This window comes from Gavia stellata, unplaced genomic scaffold (genome assembly GCF_030936135.1).
Source record: "Gavia stellata isolate bGavSte3 unplaced genomic scaffold, bGavSte3.hap2 HAP2_SCAFFOLD_53, whole genome shotgun sequence".
Taxonomy (NCBI): domain Eukaryota; kingdom Metazoa; phylum Chordata; class Aves; order Gaviiformes; family Gaviidae; genus Gavia; species Gavia stellata.
This window is the reverse complement of record NW_026776569.1, coordinates 284,338-301,080: the sequence shown is the minus strand read 5'-3', so window position 1 is coordinate 301,080 and position 16,743 is coordinate 284,338. Positions and strand designations below refer to the sequence as shown.

General features: G+C 55.9%; 2 protein-coding genes across 2 annotated transcripts; both read right to left on the bottom strand.

Annotated features, from left to right (window-relative positions):
* Nucleotides 1-2,985: 2,985 nt before the first annotated feature.
* Nucleotides 2,986-6,587, bottom strand: LOC132321132 (SUN domain-containing protein 3-like). The gene is made up of 7 exons (XM_059834705.1): nucleotides 6,523-6,587; nucleotides 4,622-4,760; nucleotides 4,393-4,477; nucleotides 4,141-4,256; nucleotides 3,791-3,958; nucleotides 3,342-3,428; nucleotides 2,986-3,132 (listed from the first exon to the last, which is right to left on the bottom strand). Exons 1-7 carry the CDS (start codon nucleotides 6,585-6,587, stop codon nucleotides 2,986-2,988), a joined length of 807 nt encoding a protein of 268 aa, XP_059690688.1.
* Nucleotides 6,588-11,919: 5,332 nt separating this feature from the next.
* Nucleotides 11,920-16,743, bottom strand: LOC132321131 (SUN domain-containing protein 3-like). The gene is given in 9 exon segments (XM_059834704.1): nucleotides 11,920-12,075; nucleotides 12,774-12,866; nucleotides 13,381-13,548; nucleotides 14,280-14,395; nucleotides 14,775-14,859; nucleotides 15,442-15,613; nucleotides 16,217-16,257; nucleotides 16,538-16,669; nucleotides 16,672-16,743. Coding segments are annotated over 9 exon segments (1,035 nt in total).

Genomic DNA, 16,743 nt, shown 5'->3' with positions numbered 1-16,743 from the left:
GTACTCCTGCTCAGTCAGGGCAGGGAGTTTAGCCCCTGCTCCACTCAGGGAGGTTTTCTTCTTTTTATCCTCTACGTGGGGCATCCAGTTTGGTCACAGCCTTGCTCGGCTTTTTCTCATCACGTCCCTCTCGGGACGCCTCTTTGTTCCCCTCTCTTGCTTGGGGAAGCTCTTTTTTCCCCCTTCTCCACGCAGGGTACCTGGATTTACTCCTGCCCTGCCTGTTACGGAAAATCGTAACCAAGAAAACTCCCAAAGCCAAATGACAGTTCAGAAAGCCGACATTGGTTTATTCCTGCGCTGGGTGCATGGGGGATTTCTCCTCCTAGCATGCACACCCGCTTGAAATCATGAACAAGTATTTAAACAGTTAGCAAAGTGAGTGACGCCTACCGGTCCCACCCCTTAACTAACTATTGGTTGGTACCTTTCTTACTTCACCTTAAAGCGACAGTTCTCTTTTAATTCACTACGCATGCCCAGAGAGGAGGGGGCTTATTTGGGTTGGGGGCGTTTTCTAGCTAGGAGGTGTGGTTTTCGCAGGATAATGAGGCGGGTCAGCCTTCGGACACTGTATTGGCACTCTATTCTATCTTCCTAGAAGTCGTCCTTGTGTTAATGCTTATTGTTAGTTAGTGGAGACAGGTTTTATCTTTAACACGTCTAAATGCCAGGTGCATTCCTTACAAAGTGTCTTCCTTCCGTTCTTTCCATTCTTTTTCACTTATTTTTGACCTTGAGTTTTGAGATGTGCTATAACATGCTCAAGTGGCTCTTTATGCCCCTGCCCAAATCGGGGTGGCTGGTTTTGCCCCACAACCTCGCCTTCCAGCACAAAGTCAGCTTTGCTTGCAAGCCTCCTCTAGCACCGCTCCTCCAGCTGGCATCTGACATTCCGAGGTGCAAAGTTACCTCACTGCTGAGCTCATTAGAGGGTCAGAGCTCAGGAGCCGGCAGCGCCTGATGCCACACAGGGAAGCAGAGGACCCCGGCAGCTGGATGTGGGGCAGGGGGTGCCTCTGCCGCTGGCTCCTCACTCATACACTTTAGCCACGGCTTTTGTGCTGGGGCAGAGTGGCGCTCGTCACCCTTCACAAAATGCCACGGCAGGCAGGCTTGGTTGGGTGAAGGTGGCTGAAGAATTCCTGTGTCCTGAGAGGCTCCTTTTATGGAAGGCATCTTGGCCATACCTTGAACCGGCCAGAGCTTTTTCTTACGCGACTTTTTAGTATTATTCCTCTGAAGGTTCCTGGGGGGGAAAAGAAAACAGAAAAAAGAAATATGAAAAACCCACAATATATTTCACTGCTGTTATTAGTAAAGGCAACAAGGAGCCTGGCCAGAAGCAGCTGCCAGGGCTTCCAGGCTCTAGGAAGCTCTGGCAGACCTGTGCAGACCGTGTCTGCTCTCGTCAGACACTCTTGACGCTTCTAATGCCAACTTGCAAAGCTATCTGCAGACTTGATCCATTGCCCGTCCCTGCAGTACCTAACAGTGCTGTAACTGAGATGAACAAGAAGAGCAGTGCTCTGACTTTGCTGTCTTTGTGTACGCCAAAAGCTGCTGCAGCCATCCAAAGCTTGATGCTTTGGGATTGGCTTTCTTCTTCGAGAAGAAATACTCTCTGGGTGCATTCCAAACACACGTTGGGGTCACCTGAGGAGGATCTTCTTGGCCAAGACGTTTTGGCACCTCTGTAGCTCTCTGCAAGTTCAGAGCACAGAAGGAGACCCAACTAGTCTGCGATGCTCCTGCCAGGCACCACAAACTGTTCACGGGCACCGCTGGAACCCAACGACTTTGTTAAACACGGGAGTGACGATGCAGCCGAGGAGAGGATCTGCCTCTCGGCTGTCGCTGCCTGCTCCTTTGCAGCATCCTAACGTTTCACTCCAGCATCTCAGTACCGCCTCCCATGCCGTGGGGTCGGAGCACAGAGGAGTGATCCGCAACAGGGCAGCAGGAGGGGGCTGCTCTTCAGCCCTCTTCTGAGACTCCTCCTTTCCACCTCTTTGGCCTGGTTTCCAGGTGCTGCTCTCGATCTCGATGTGCTCGCAGGAGGTGGAGCGTCAGCGCCTGAAGATGTGTAGTAGCCTGCGGGCTGCCTGATCGGCCTTACGCCTTCTCCCTCTTCCATGACCTCGTCTGCTGGCTGCAGCAGGGCTGCTGGCAAAGCGCGTGGTGGAAAGACAACAGTCCCGCCTCGCCCTGCCCAGCGATGGGGTGAGGACAGCAGATGCTGAATGGCACCAAGGCCCTCGCCGAGCTGCAGAGAGGGGAACGGGAGGGACAGGAGGGGACTCATGACCTGCAGGGAGCAGTCGCACACAACTTGGCTGGCTGGAAAATAAGATGAACATGAGTTATTGCTAACCGCAAAATAGAGGAGGCCATGGGATGAAAATTAGTTCCCCCCCAATAAAATAGAGGACGATGTTGGGGGGATTTATTTCCCTCCACAAAAAATGCAGTAGGGCCATAGGGACGGATGGTATTTCTGCCCCCAAACAACAAGGTGGTAGCACAGGAAAAGAATATAGAAAGGGAACTGGGAAAGGAAAGGGAACTGCTGCATGTTTGCAGTGAGCATCAATCTGGAGCAGCCGGCAAGAAGGGGACCTGTGGGGTGGCTCTGTGTGGTCTCTGGGACACGTACTCAGCCACGGCAGTGCCCACGGGTCAGCGCCCTTGCGTGTTTCTCGCAGAACCTGGTCGTCGTGCCCCCGGGCAGGGGCTGAAGAGGAAGGAGCTCCCTGTGTCCCGCTGGAGGTTTTGCCGGGGGCTGGAGCTCTACAGCAGAAGGAAAGGCGCCATGGGCAATGGCTCCTGCCGGTGCAGCGAGGGCAGCCGTTTACGCAGGATGGTGGATACACCCTCCTGCCTCCAAATCGGGCAAGAGCCAGGTCTGAGGCAGACCTCAGACCTTCCTTTTTACAAGGAAGACACACAAGCCAAACTGCCACACATCTTGTTTTATTAGTCTTCTCAAAGGAGATCTTGGGCCTGTGGGTGGTCGTGGTGGCTCGCCGTCTTCCCGTGAACCTGTACACGGTACACACAGGTGTACTCTGGGTTTCCCCAGTTGCTCTGCACCTCGAATTTGATGTAGCGAAAGGTCCTGGGAAGCTCCTTCTGTAAAGAAATGGGGGCAGCCATCATTAGGCAGGTGGCAAGAGCCACAGCACATCGCCGGAGGCCCCTCTGCCCACGCTGCCCCTGCCGAGGACCAAACGGCAGCCCTGACGAAGGAGGAAGCAAGGGCAACCAGAGCTCTTTCCTCCACGGACTTGCAGGGAACCCGGCCTTCTTCCCGCGCATGCTGCCCACAGCTCTTGCGGTACCTGCACGTGGAACGTCTGAGCCACCTCCTTGTGCACCTCGTAGGTGAATGTCCCCAGGAGAGTTTCTGCCCCTGCCTCATCCACGCCCTCACAGACAAGAGACAAAGGGAGCAGGTCAGGCTCGAGCAGGGCGCCAGAAAAAGGGCCCGCCGAGGCCGAACCGGGAAGCCTTGCCCACCTCCCTCGGCTCTAGCGGTAGACTAGCACGGCTTAGGCTGACTCTGGGTGCTTTGAGCACGTGCTCCAGGATCCTTGGCCATGAAGCAGAGAGAAGCCCCCAGAGGCACAGACCCGCCACGTGCCCCCAGTGGCCCCCCAGGGGAGGCGGTGCCCTGCAGCAGCCAGCCCCAGACAGAGCTCTGAGAGAAGCTGCTGTGAGAAGCACGTCTCTGGTGGAGCTTTTCCCTGGGGCCAGGCCCCACCCTGAGAAGCACAAGGCAAAGACTTACGGAGACGGCAAACTCTTTGGGGGCGCTGCTGACTTCTCCGGAAGGAGAGACTGCCTCGGAGATATGCCAGATGGTGAAAGCCCTTGGCCAGATCTGCTCAGGCAGCCGGATGACCACGTGGCCCCGAGATCCTTGGAAAGCCCAGCAGTTGCCAGGGGCCATACGGGGCTGAAACCAGAAAGCCGTGACCATCAGTGGCAAGGCAGCCAAAGAGCCTCGCAGGGGTCAGGACTGCAATGCAGGCGGCAGGGCTGAGCGATACGGCCGGCCGGAAGGGAAGCGCTGTGCACTTCGTCTGGCAGCCCAAAAGCAAGGAGGTGAGCCACGAGTCCGGACTGTCCTCGTGATACCTGCAAGATCGTCTCTGGAGGGTTTGCAGAAGAGAAGCCGAATGGAGAAAGCCACCAGCTCTTCTTGCCTTGCCCACCGTAACTCTTGGATGTCCTCTCCTCCTCAATGGTGGCACCTGACATGAAGGTGGCCAGAGATTAGGAGTTGAAGCGGTGCATTAGGATGTATTTCTCAGGCTTGACAGCAGAGCTCGGCAGATTTGGGGAGTGCCATACACAAACCGAGGGCAGTGAGGCTTCCCGTCTGCGTACCTATGGCTTCCAGAGCCCAGTCAGGCATCGGGAGGTAGTTTTCAAGCACGTTCTTGATTGCCGCCTGAGTCAGCTGCAGAATTTCCTGGGGAAAGATTAGGACCGGAGAGATGGCAGTGAACACAAACACATGGATGGGCCGTTCTGTGCGAACAGCGGGCCACAAAGAAGCAGCAGGAGGCAGCCCGCAAAGGCAGCAAGGTCTCTGATCTACCCCCAGCACCCTTACCTCTCTCTTCTCCTCTTGGACACCATGGTCTCTGAGGACCTCTCGCACTGCCTGCAGTATATTCGCCCTGGCAGCAGACACCTGAGCCGCCGTCTCCTTGAGCTCCTGCATCTTCTGCTCCAGCCAAGCCTGTGAGTTCCTGGAGGCAAAGAGAAAGCAGCTCTTGTCCAGCAGCTGCCCAGCCTCTGCAGGCAGGCTCCAAACGCCGTGCAGAGAAGGGTGCTCTGGGCTTGGGTCACCCCCGCCCCCCAGCCCCTTTCCTTCCTCCTGTTTACAAACGGCTCCCTTCCACCACCGCAGGTAGCAGACGGGGAAGGTCAGGAGCCCTGGACGCGAGGCGAGTGAGTGCAGGCAGCACGAAGCCAGCTGAGACGGCTCCACAGAGTGCGTTCCTTGGCAAGAAAGCGCTCTTACCCCAGAGACTGCAGCTCTGCTTCAGGAAACCCTGGCGCCTCCTGCAAGATGAAGAGGGGGCGGGATGGATGCAGGCAGCAAAGGCACCTTCTGCCAAAGTGCTCCCCGCTTCAGCCTGCCACCCTGCGGAGGTCACTCGGGAAGATCCGTCTCCGCCTTTGCAGGCGTTGGCTTTCCCGCAGCAAGAGACACTTACGTGCAAGGCTCCCTTTCCCCACGCCGTTGAGCCCCGGCAGTAGACAACAGCTGTGGGTCACATTGTCAAGAGGTGGTTATTTTCCGCAGGAGTTGGTCCCTCTCCCCAGGACTGAGGACACCATTTGTGGTCAGGGATACTCACCAGACAGGATGGGAAGCAGCAGGAAAAGGAGCCTCAGGACCCTCCTGCCCTTCTGGTGGGTGATGCATTGTCTAAAAAGAGAAGGAACACTCTTGTTACCAAAGCCCAAGGCTGGGACGCAGGTTTGCCAGGGATCCGTTCAGGAGCTCACTTGCTATGAGGTTCCTGTGCTCAGCACAGCTGCAAGCCCAAGGGCCCCCGGGCCTTTGGGAAAGTCTGGCCCCTTGCACAGCACCCCTGGGACACACACAGGCCTCTGGCCTGACACAGGGGCGGCAGCCTGGCCCCGCTCGGCTCTCCCCAGAGAAGGGGCAGGACGGTGCCCCCGGAATGGGGGTGCTGGGCTGCGCGGCTGGAGGGCAGTAGTGCAGACAGCCCCCATGCTCTGGGGCTGCCTGCTCCTGCCGGGCAGCCAGGCAGCACACGGGGCTTCTGGCCTGATCCCTCCCTGCTTTCTGGGCCCTCTTGCACCCACCTGCCCAACCTGGCTGGCATCTCCGCAACCCCAGCACCCTGGCCAGGTGGAGGGAAAAGCCTGCTCTCCTCCCGAGACCCAAGCACCTCTTCTCTAGGCATCGGCTAGCAGCTGGAAGCGCTCTGCTTCGCCCTGCTGCCCACCTCTGCAGCGTGGGGTTTTATGGAGGGCAGCAGGTTATGACCTGGCTCTCTCCGTCTCTAGTCGTGCTGCTGTCCTGGCCTCACTCCCTGCCTGCCTGCCGCCCTCCTCCCAGGGCTGGGGCCAGCTGCTCTCCCCAGGCCAGGAAGAGCTGCTGCAGGCACCCAGAGCACTCCGCGGTGAGCCCTGTACCGCCTCCGCTGCCTTCCTGGCTGCCCAGGGATGTTCCTTAGCCCACAGCTAAGCTAAGCTGTCACAGTTACTGCAGCAGGATGGAGCTGGGCAACCGCTTGGGACTCCCTTCATGTGATCCAAAAGGGACTCGTCCCCCATTTGGCAGAGACAAAAGGCTTTCAAGGCCTAGTGCTGGCGTTTGTGAAGGGACTGAGGAGACTGCTGCTGCCTTACACCGCCTCCAGGCCGAGCTCTCAGGCTGCCCTCGTGTGCGTCCCCTCTCCGTCCCCCACCCACCCCAGCAGATGAGGCGGAAAATACCCTTGGGGAAAGGAGAGGAGGATTTTTCAAACATACCCGTTCAGATCGAGGGCCCTCCATGGCTGTCTCTCTGCATCCGCTGAGGTGCGGGAAACAGGCATCCTGCTTGCTCGGGAGCGAGCCAACCACTCTGCGATCTCTCTTCTCTCAAGACCGAGAGTGACAATGGTGCAGGCACGACCCCGATCTTATGCCCTGCTGGGTCTACCTCAGCGCCAACGACGCTTTGTGACATCAACAGCAGTCAGTGATGTCACAACAGAAAGGGCAGCGCCACGTTTTGAGGCAAAGTCCAACCTGACGGGGAGCAGGTTTTGCACTCCTCTCCGCAAGGGAAGAAACCCTGCAAAACCAGAACGTCTCCTACCGAGGGGTCAGCTCTTCCAATCCCACTTGTCCTGGTTTTGGCTGGGATGGAGCTAACTTTCTTCCTAGTAGCTGGTATGGTCCTGTGTTTTGGATGTAGGAGGAGAGTAATGTTGGTAACACACTGATGGTTTAGTTGTTGCTGAGCAGCGCTTACACTAAGTCAAGGGGGTAACCAGTTTGGAAAACCCCACCGAGACCCGTCTAGTCTACCTTTTGGTTGTGCAGCCTCCTCCAAGACCAAAGGAAGAGACATCATTCTACTGCTGTTGAAGATTTTGGTAACACTTGCTTCCCCACGGACGCCCACCTGCCTCAACTGAACCGTCATTCGAGAAATGCCTCAGGCACCAGCATGAGCTGTCATCTGAGAAGTAATAAAAGAGGAATTGGACACCTTCACTCGGACCTTGCACTTTCAGCCGTATCCTAGGGCCGGACCCTGGCACACTTGCTGGCATGTGGAAAGTCATATCACTTGGGACCATAAAACTGAGGCTTTGGAGCCTGAAATGAGGCTTTGGAAACGCAAACTAAGATTTGGAAAGTAAAAAGGAGTCTTTGGACACTAGAAATGTAGCTTTGGAGCCTAAAAAGAGGCTTTCTGCCCTGATGGTGCGGGATTAGACCCTCAGAATGAAACCGTGGGCCCTAAAAATAGACTATGGGTAATAAAAGACAGGTTGGGACCCTAGAAATGAGGGGTCTGGCCCTAAAAAAGAGACTTTTGGGGCTAAAAGATGGGCTCGATGCTAAAAAGGAGGTTTTGGAGCCTGCAAAGGAGGGGAAACTCTTGGATCGTCCATGGCCCCAAGAAATGAAGTTTTAGAGCTTTGGGCACTCCAGTGGAGGCTCAGAGCTGTAAAAGAGAGGTTTGGACCTAATAATAAATGAGAGTTTGGACCCTCAAAAGGAGGGTGTGGGCCTTCAAAATGGGGCTTTGTTCTTTAAAAACGGGGCTTTGGAAATGAGATTGAGACTTCAAACGCAGAAATTAGGCTTTGTGCCCTCAAATGATGCTTCCGTACCAAAACCTAAGCCTTTGCACCCTAGAAATGGGTCTTGGGGGGCTCAAAATAGCCTTGGGGTTCTCCAAATTGTGGACCGAATCCTGAAAAGGAGGCTATGGGCCCTGAAAAGGAGGCTTTGGAAGCTACAAATGAGCCTTTGGACCCACTACATAAGGCTTTGGCCTCTAAAACTGAGGCTTTGACCTTCACAATCAGACTTTGGGCTTTAAAAATGAAACTCTGGGCCCTTAAAAGCATAGAAACATAGAAGTGTAGAAATATAGAATCGTTAAAGTCGTTCATCGTTGAGTCTTTGAACCTTAAAAGGGGGGTTTGGAACTTATGATTGAGGGTTTGTACCCTAAAAATGAGGGTTTGGGACCATACAAATGAGGCTTTCAACCATACAATCAAAGCTGTGGACTCTGAAAATGAGGCTGGGGGACAAAGTGCCACCCCCCATCCCTTGGCAATGACAGGGACTCACAGGTGAGGATGGCGGCCCTCCTGCAGGGACGGGCGCTGGCGGCGGCCGGGGGAGAGGGGTGCAGAGGTGGCGCCAGGCGGCCTCGCTGTCGCACACCTCGTGGAGGCAGCGGCAGGTCTGGCCCAGTCTCAGCAGGGGGTGGGGGCAGCGTCAGGAAGGAGATGATGTGCAGCAGCTGTGGGGAGAGAGGTGGGGAGAGCATCAACCCCGGGACCCCCCTGCTCTGAGGGGGGACCCCAGCCCCACATCCCCCCTACTCAACTCACCACCTCAGGCGGGAGACGCCGGATGGCGGCCGGGTCCTCCCCCTCCTCCCCACCCTCAGCCTCACAGCAGGCCCCACCTGCGCCATCTTGAAGCTCGGCCCGGCTGCTGGTGGAGCCCGCCTTCTTCTCACACCAGTCTTTGCCGGCATAGGTCGGGAGGGCTGTCAGTCTCCTCCCCTGAGGGGATGCTGCCTCTGATTGGCCCCCAGCTGGTTCAGGCTGCCCTGGTGGCCTCCCGCCCTTCACCTGGACTCTGACCTCTGATTGCCCACATGGGCTGTCACTCTGCCCTCAGTTGGGGCCCACCCTCCCCTGAGGGGATGCTCTCTCTTATTGGCTGCCTGAGGGCTCCCTCCCCACCCCCATCACTGCCCGCCCTTCCCTGAGGTGATGTTGCCTCCGATTGGCTGTCTGGTTACATGTCAATCACACCCTTCCCCAAATGCGATTGGCTGTCCTGGGTCCACTGACTCCCCCCAGACTCCTGGGCGGCCGTTGCCAGGCGACCAGCTCCGCCTTCAGGGTTTAGGCCCTCCAAATAAAATCGCAGAACCATTCCAACCGGTTTAGGTTGGAAAAGACCCTTACAATCATGAAGTCCAACCGTAAACCTTACCCTGCCCAGTCCAGCACTAACCATGTCCCTCAGCGCCTCACCCACACGTCTGTTAAATCCCTCCAGGGATGGCGACTCAACCCCCTCCCCGGGCAGCCTGTTCAATGTCTGACAACCCTTTAGTGAAGAGATTTTTCCTCATATTCAGTCTAAACCTCCCCTGGCGCAGCTTGAGGCCATTTCCTCTTGTCCTGTCGCTTGTCACTTGGGAGAAGAGACCAACACCCACCTCCCCACAACCCCCTTTCAGGTCGTTGGAGAGAGCAATGAGGTCTCCCCTCAGCTTCCTCTTCTCCAGGCTAAACAACCCCAGCTCCCTCAGCCGCTCCTCGTCAGACTTGTGTTCCAGACCCCTCACCAGCTTCGTCGCCCTTCTCTGGACACGCTCCAGCACCTCAATGTCCTTCTTGGAGTGAGGGGCCCAAAACTGAACACAGTATTTGAGATGCGGCCTCACCAGCGCCGAGTACAGGGGCACAATCACCTCCCTGCTCCTGCTGGCCACACCATTTCTGATACGGGCCAGGATGCCGTTGGCCTTCTTGGCCACCTGGGCACACTGCTGGCTCATAATCAGCAGGCTGTTGACCAACACCCCCAGGTCCTTTTCTGCCGGGCAGCTTTCCAGCCACTCGTCCCCAAGCCTGTAGCGTTGCATGGGGTTGTTGTGACCCAAGTGCAGGACTCAGCGCTTGGCCTTGTTGAAACTCATACAACTGGCCTGGGCCCATCGATGCAGCCTGTCCAGAACCCTCTGCAGAGCCTTCCTACCCTCAACCAGATCAACACTCCCACCCAACTTGGTGTCTTCTGCAAACTTGCTGAGGTTGCACTGGATCCCCTTGTCCAGATCATTGATAAAGATACTAAACAAGACCAGCCACAAAACTGAGCCCTGGGGAACAGCACTTGTGACCGGCCTGGCCAGAGAAGGAGATCAGCTTAGTCAGGCAGGACCTGCCTTCACAAACCCATGCTGACTGGGCCTGATCACCTGGTTCTTCTGTACGTGCCACGTGATGGCACTCAAGATGATCTGCTCCATAGTCTTCCCCGGCACCATGGTCAGGCTGACAGGCCTGTAGATCCCCAGATCCTCCTTCCGGCCCTTCTTGTAGAAGGGCGTCACATTTGCTAACCTCCAGTCCACTGGGACCTCCCCGGTTAGCCAGGACTGCTGGTGGATGATGGAAAGCGGCTTGGTGAGCACTTCCGCCAGCTCCCTCAGTGCCCTTGGGTGGATCCCATCCGGTCCCACAGACTTGTGGGTGTCTGAGTGGTGTAGCAGGTCACTAACCATTTCCCCTTGGATTGTGGGAGCTTCATTCTGCTCCCCATCGCTCACTACCATCACAGGGGGCTGGGTAGCTGGAGAACAACTGGTCTTACTACTAACGACTGAGGCAAAGGCGGCGTGAAGTACCTCAGCCTTTTCCTCATCCCTTGTCACTGTGCTTCCCTCCACATCCAGTAAAGGATGAAGATTCTCCTTAGACCTCCTTTGGTTCTTAATGCATTTAGAGAAACATCCTTTATTCTCTTTAACGGCAGTCACCAGGTTAAGTTCTACTTGAACTTTGGCCCTTCTAATTTCCTCCCTGCTTGGCCCTGAAGCCCTGTGGGGCCTGCCAGCGCTGGGCAGTCCCGGGCACGGACGCAAAGGGCAGTGGTGAGCCCCCGTGAGGAGAGAGTGACAGGGCTCTGTCCTTCCTTCTGGCCACAGGAGGATGCCCTGGACCACGCCAGGACAGGGCGTCTCTCCTCCTCAGCCCCAGGGGAGGGCGCGGCCTGAGGAAGGCCCTGGGTGCTGGGCTCAGCACGGGCACTGTGACCGGGGACAGACCCTGTCTCCTGCCAGGTTCTGGCCAGAGTGCAGGCATCTGAGCTGGGATGAGGTGGAAGAGTCTGGAAAACTGTTCATCGAGAGGAGGCGATGGGAGAAGGGACAGTGTATGTGGCACCTGGGATTAACTGACACCCTCAGTTTCCTGTCTGGATCAGTGCTGTACTTGCACAAGGACTAAGCCCCAGCTGAGAGCAGAAATTCTTCCCAATCCTGGGTGCCAGAGCACTGTTCCTGCTCTCTCCTCCCCGGTGCGACCCAAGCGCACGACTGCCCTGCCTGCTCCTGCCTCGGTGCTTTGGGCACTGGGGGGTGAAAAGGAAAGACAGACTCGTGTAGTTATGGAATCTCTTGAGGTGTCCTGAGTTTGCTTTGCTAATCCCTTCTGTCACGTTTCCTGGGCTCTTCACTGGATATGTGCATGGAGAGGCGAATGAGGCCGTGAACTGGCTTTCCAATCAGGGGTTTCCTTCTTACAATACAACATGCTTCCATTGTCTCATAGGTGACAGCCTGAAAGACGGAAGCTGAAGCAGCATGTGCCTCTTGTGAAAATAGGTAACAAGAGACGGTTGTGTTCAGTTGATGCTTAGTTGCTTCCTGTACCTTCATTTAATCTTTTGTGTATAGGCAGGTCCTGCTGATGTTCCTCTGCAGGCAGCAAGCATGTGGATGTCAGTTTTTCTGCATAATTGTGACTGATCTTTCTTGTTGCTTTGAATAAGGAAAATTTTGCTATGTACCCCTGAAGTCTCCGGTAAGCTCGTGGGTCAAGAGAAGGACAGGGAGCTCTCTTACCAGTTAGCATCACAGGCAAAACAGGCTCCAACTCCACTTGGTGAAAATTAAGGGCCTTTATTGCCAGATGACAGGGACCCCTTTCCCCCGTCTTCGGGAGGATCGCCGTGCACCCTGAATCGATACAGGCAGGTGTAGTCCGGGTGGCCCCAGTTGCTCAGCACTTGCAGCTTTATGTAATTCACGAACCCAGAGAGCTCGTTCTGAAATGACAAGAAGGAATGAGTTGCCTTTTCCTCCCTGGCAGTTGACTCCTGACAGAGTAGTGCCGCAGCGACGGACTCCTTCAACAGCTTACTTCTGGCTGCCCTGTGAGGTCTTTTGACCTATGGTGGTCAAGACGTTCTTATCCTGCTCCACCTCCTGTGGCCATAAGAACAGGAAAGGAAGAAGCAGCTACCAGAAGCGGCAGCAAATAGATGGGCGAGTTCTTCTCGCCTGCTTTGAGGCACATGCGTGCACAGTCAGAAGACCCAGTGGAGTCAGTCAAATGGCTCGTTGCCTCCTCTAGAAAGCCACCGAGACATAATGGCCTCCCTGTCCCTACTCGCTACCAGCAACACCAGAAGCCTCAGAAAGCCCAGTAGTTCTATCTTTAACTAGCAGGCCAGGAGTAGTGCATACTAGGGGACGTGGCCACTTGTGTGCACTTGGAGTCCAGACACTCAAGCTGACTTCAGCTTCAGCGGTGGTGCTTTTAAGCGCTGAAGCTGAAAGCCAAAAGGAAAGAGAAGAACAACAGGAGTCCAGGCATACGCCACTAGGAAGCTAAAGCAGAAGAAAAGCCAGCGTGGCACATGCTGCAGGAGAGGGCTGCCTCTAGCCCTTTGGCAGGGAAGTTTCTCCCCAGCCAACTGCATATCTCCTCCTCTCCTCCAGTTCTCCCTCTTTGTCCCCGTACCTTCAGCTGGAAGGTCTGAGTGGGATTCAGCATCGCCAGGAAAGTGAACCGTCCCAGGAACGTTCCCTGCTCCTCCTGTTCTTCCTTGAGGCCCTAGAGAAAGACAGGGGTAGGGAAAACAAGAGCGCCTCGTTCACCGTGGGAAGATTTAACGTCAGTCGGTGAAGTACTGGTCTATTGCAGCTACGTAGTCCAAGGAAGGTGAGCACAAGAGGAGACGAGAAGCTGCAGCTAGGTAGCGTGCCACACTTGCCTACTCAAGGAGTCTCAGCTGCCAGTCAGGAAAGGAGCAGACGATCCCAGTGAGGGGGGTAACGTGAGCATCACAAATGCCCACTGGGATTGGAAGCCAAGAAGGTCTAGGACCGTGCACTGTGCCAGCTCCTTTTCCCTGTGGCTCCTGGAGTAGCACCTTGCCCCAGAAGCTTCCTTTTGAGCGGTACATTGGATAAGAGAGGAATACAAGGGAAAGGGAGCAACTCCAAGGAGCTTGTTTCTTCTGCGAGCCAGGAGGAAGCCGCAGGTCGCTGGACTCTTTGAGCCGTATTCACCGCCCGCCTAGAAATGCTATGCAACCCCCGCCCCCCACTCTAGAGAAATCACTCACGTAGACAGCAAAGTCCTTTGGCGCTCTGGAGATGCTGTCTCTATGGAACATTGTCCCTGAGACATGGTCCACGGTGACTGCTCTGGGAACGATTGGCACAGACAGCCTGATGAGCACGTGTCCCTGACTTCCTGCCAAGGGCCAGCAGTTTCCTGGATGATTTTCCGGCTGAAAGAGAAGAAGAAACGACGTTCACGTTGAGCTAAGCAGTGGTGAGAATTCATGCGTCACAAGACCCCTTCAGCAGAGAAGCACTTGGATGGCAGGAAGCTGGATGTGCCCCTCGAAGAAGCTCTCCGGCCTGTCCCGGTCTGGAGCAAGTCGCCAAGAACAAGCAAGGGACGGTGTGGCTGAAAGGCACCTGCCCAGAGCAGGTGGCATCTAGAGGGCCCACCTGGATGAGCCTTTCCTGTCAGGGGAAGCAATGGCTCCCTCTCATCCACTCCCACCTCCTTCCACCGGCACCAGCCAACACTTCAACTTGTGCAGGCAGCTCAGGAGCAGTGCCAGGACGGCTTGCCAACACAACGTGGGGCCCTCCAGCAGTGCAGGCTCTCAGCGCCCACTCGTGCTCACTAAGAGCCCTGGCGAGCTCACACCCCAGACCTCTGCAGGCCCCTTTTCCATCCTCCTTCCGTGCCATGCTGACAGTTCTCACAGTGACTGGCAAGACAAAGACTGTGGGACCCAGCTAGCCTGTTAGAAGCTCGCGCGGAGGAGCTGGGGCACTCCGCGAGAGGAAAAACTCAGCAGGGAGACACAGGAGGCGAGTAGGTCCATGCAGGAAGGCAGCAGGAGAAGAAAGCTTCGAGGAGCAAAGACAAGGGCCAAGGCAACTCTCAGCAGCGCGTTTGGTTCCTCCCCGCCACCTTTGTTTTTCTGATTCTTGGTGCACCTACCTCAAGGATAACGTCAGGAGATCGCAGGTAATCCAGCACCGGCAGGGAATACAAAAAGACTTTTCCTTTCCTATTGCGGAAGGATGGAGAAGTCCTTGAATGAACGACAGCAGCCCCTGGAAATGAAAACGTGAGCACAATCATTGAGCAATGTCAGGAGGAATATTGCACTGCTGACTTGAAAAAAGCTTCTAAGTAGCCATCAAGCTCCTACAGTGGGATTCCCTTCTTTCGTACTGGCATGATCCCTCTGGAACACACAGCAGGGACTCATCAAACTGTCGTCAGGGGCCATGGAAAAAGACAAGAATGGGAAGTAGGCTTTCTGGTCTTCAGATGTGGTCTGGCCCATTACAGGCTCTGTCAGTGGGTCCATTTGTAGGGCACGAGGTGGCCCTTGACTTCTCGCCCCTTCTCTCCTACCACTGGGCACGTTCAAATGCCTGTCTTGTCAAGCTGGACAGGAAGCGCTTTGTTTGCACAATGGCACAGCACCTGATGATTTGAGGGCATAATCTGGCATGGGGACTTGCTTTTCTTCCAGCTTCTCCAAGACTTGATTGATTATCTCTTGAACAGCCTGGGAAGGAAGACAAAGGAGAGCGCCTGTTAGAAGGAAAAGGAACGGGGCAAGCAGCTCCCCTGCAAAGCCAGCCAAGGTGAGCTGGGACAAGGTTCAACTCAGATGTAAGGGAGGCCAGAATTGCCCGGAAACCTCCCAACTTTGCTTTACTGCGATTGACCGCTATCAGAATGGAGGGGCTGCTCACTCCCACGCTCTGAATGCTGAAGTGGTGGGAACAGGCTTTTCCTGTGGAGATGCCCATGCCAGGCAGCATGCACAGACAAGCCCCTGGGCATGGGATGGGAGTGGGGCAACTAGGGACTGCTGAGAGCATTCCTTCTTTCGGGTTCTCCCTTGAGGAGGACCTGAGATCTGGACGGAGAGGAAGGTACGACTAAGACAACTGTCCTTCCCGTCACGGCTCTCTCTTCCCCCAGAAGGAAGTGTGGCGCAACAGGAGAAGGAAGTGTGGCAATGCACGGCACTTGTTCCAGCAGCACCAGCCTTTTGGCTAGCTATGACAGGGGACTGTAGCAGGATACGTGCCGGAGGGAGGAAAGAAACCTCCGGGTAGAGCTTTCTGCAATATGCCCTTACCCATCCGGTAAAGCCTGGGAGCTTCGCCTGCTTCAAGGCTTCCTGAAAAGCACGCTCGGCGACATCCTTTAGGCTCCAGCGCAGGAGATAAAGCTCTTCCTGGAGCTTACGTAGCTTTTCTGGCAGGGTCAGGGTTTCGCTCAGCACTTCTCCTAACTCGTCCCCTGCTGGCCTAGAAGAAGTGAGCAACGGAGAGGTGGTAACTGTTGTGGCTGGCCTCTCGGACGCCCTGGGAATGTGAGCGAGGGAGTGACAGTGGCAGTTGCAAGGCTGCCCTCAGCCCTTGAACCTTGCCCCCCTGCAAAGGTCTTGACGGGCAACTGCTGCTACACCGACCTCAGCCTGAGAGAAGACTCCCTTTCCCTTGGTCTCTCCTCTCCTTCGACGGGGCAATGCTGCTTGCAGGGGCTTTCGATTGCAGCCCAGCAATGGAAAGCCGCAGAGGTGTCTCCTAGCAGCTACTCCCAAGCATGGGGGAGAGGAACGGATGCAGGGTGGAGAAGGCTACCATTCCCCTGCTCAGGCGTTAGAAAGGTGGAGCTGCCAAGAGCCCAGCCCAAGTGAAAGGGTGGACGGACGGGTGGCCCCAGTCCTCTAATGGACGTGGGGAGCTAGAGCTGACCGTTTGGCAGAAGGCGAGAAAGGGCAGTGGGAGAAGCTGAGGGCGCTGTGCCAGGGGAAGTTTGTGTGAGACAGGACATAAACAATGTCCTGTTGGGGCCGAGGGGCAGAGCTCCTCTAAAGAACCGTCTAGTCCAGGGGAAATCGTTTTTACCTCCGAGTCTTCCAGTCCCCTCCAGGGAGATGCGAGCGCACCTGGAACAACAATTAAGGGAACTCCGTTAAGTTTCAGCAAACCAGTGCTTTGCTGAAACCTGTGCAGGCCCAAATCTGCCTAATCCTGGTTCTTGATCGGCTGTGTGCAATGCCACAACTGTGGAGACACTGGTGCTCGGTCCAGCTGACCTTCACCTGGATGACCTGCCAGGGTGGCTTCTGTCCCTAGCCCCAGCCACAGGCTTTTAACAAGTGGCTCTTTGTGCCCTGCAGTTGCGCTGGCAGAACCAGTCTTGATGTGAAGAAATGGAAATGTCACCTGCTGTTGGAGAGGCTGAATATGGGAGGAGATGTAGGCCCACCATCCTGCTGCCGTCCTCCAGAGGCTTTCTTCGCCAAGCTGTCCCACGGGGTAAACACCTGTCAGCCATACACCAAAGCTCTCCTTACACTTAGAACGCGGTCTAAGGCCGGGTTATGCCTCGGGCTGCCCGCTCCCCTTTCCATGTCCCTCCCAGCTGCCAT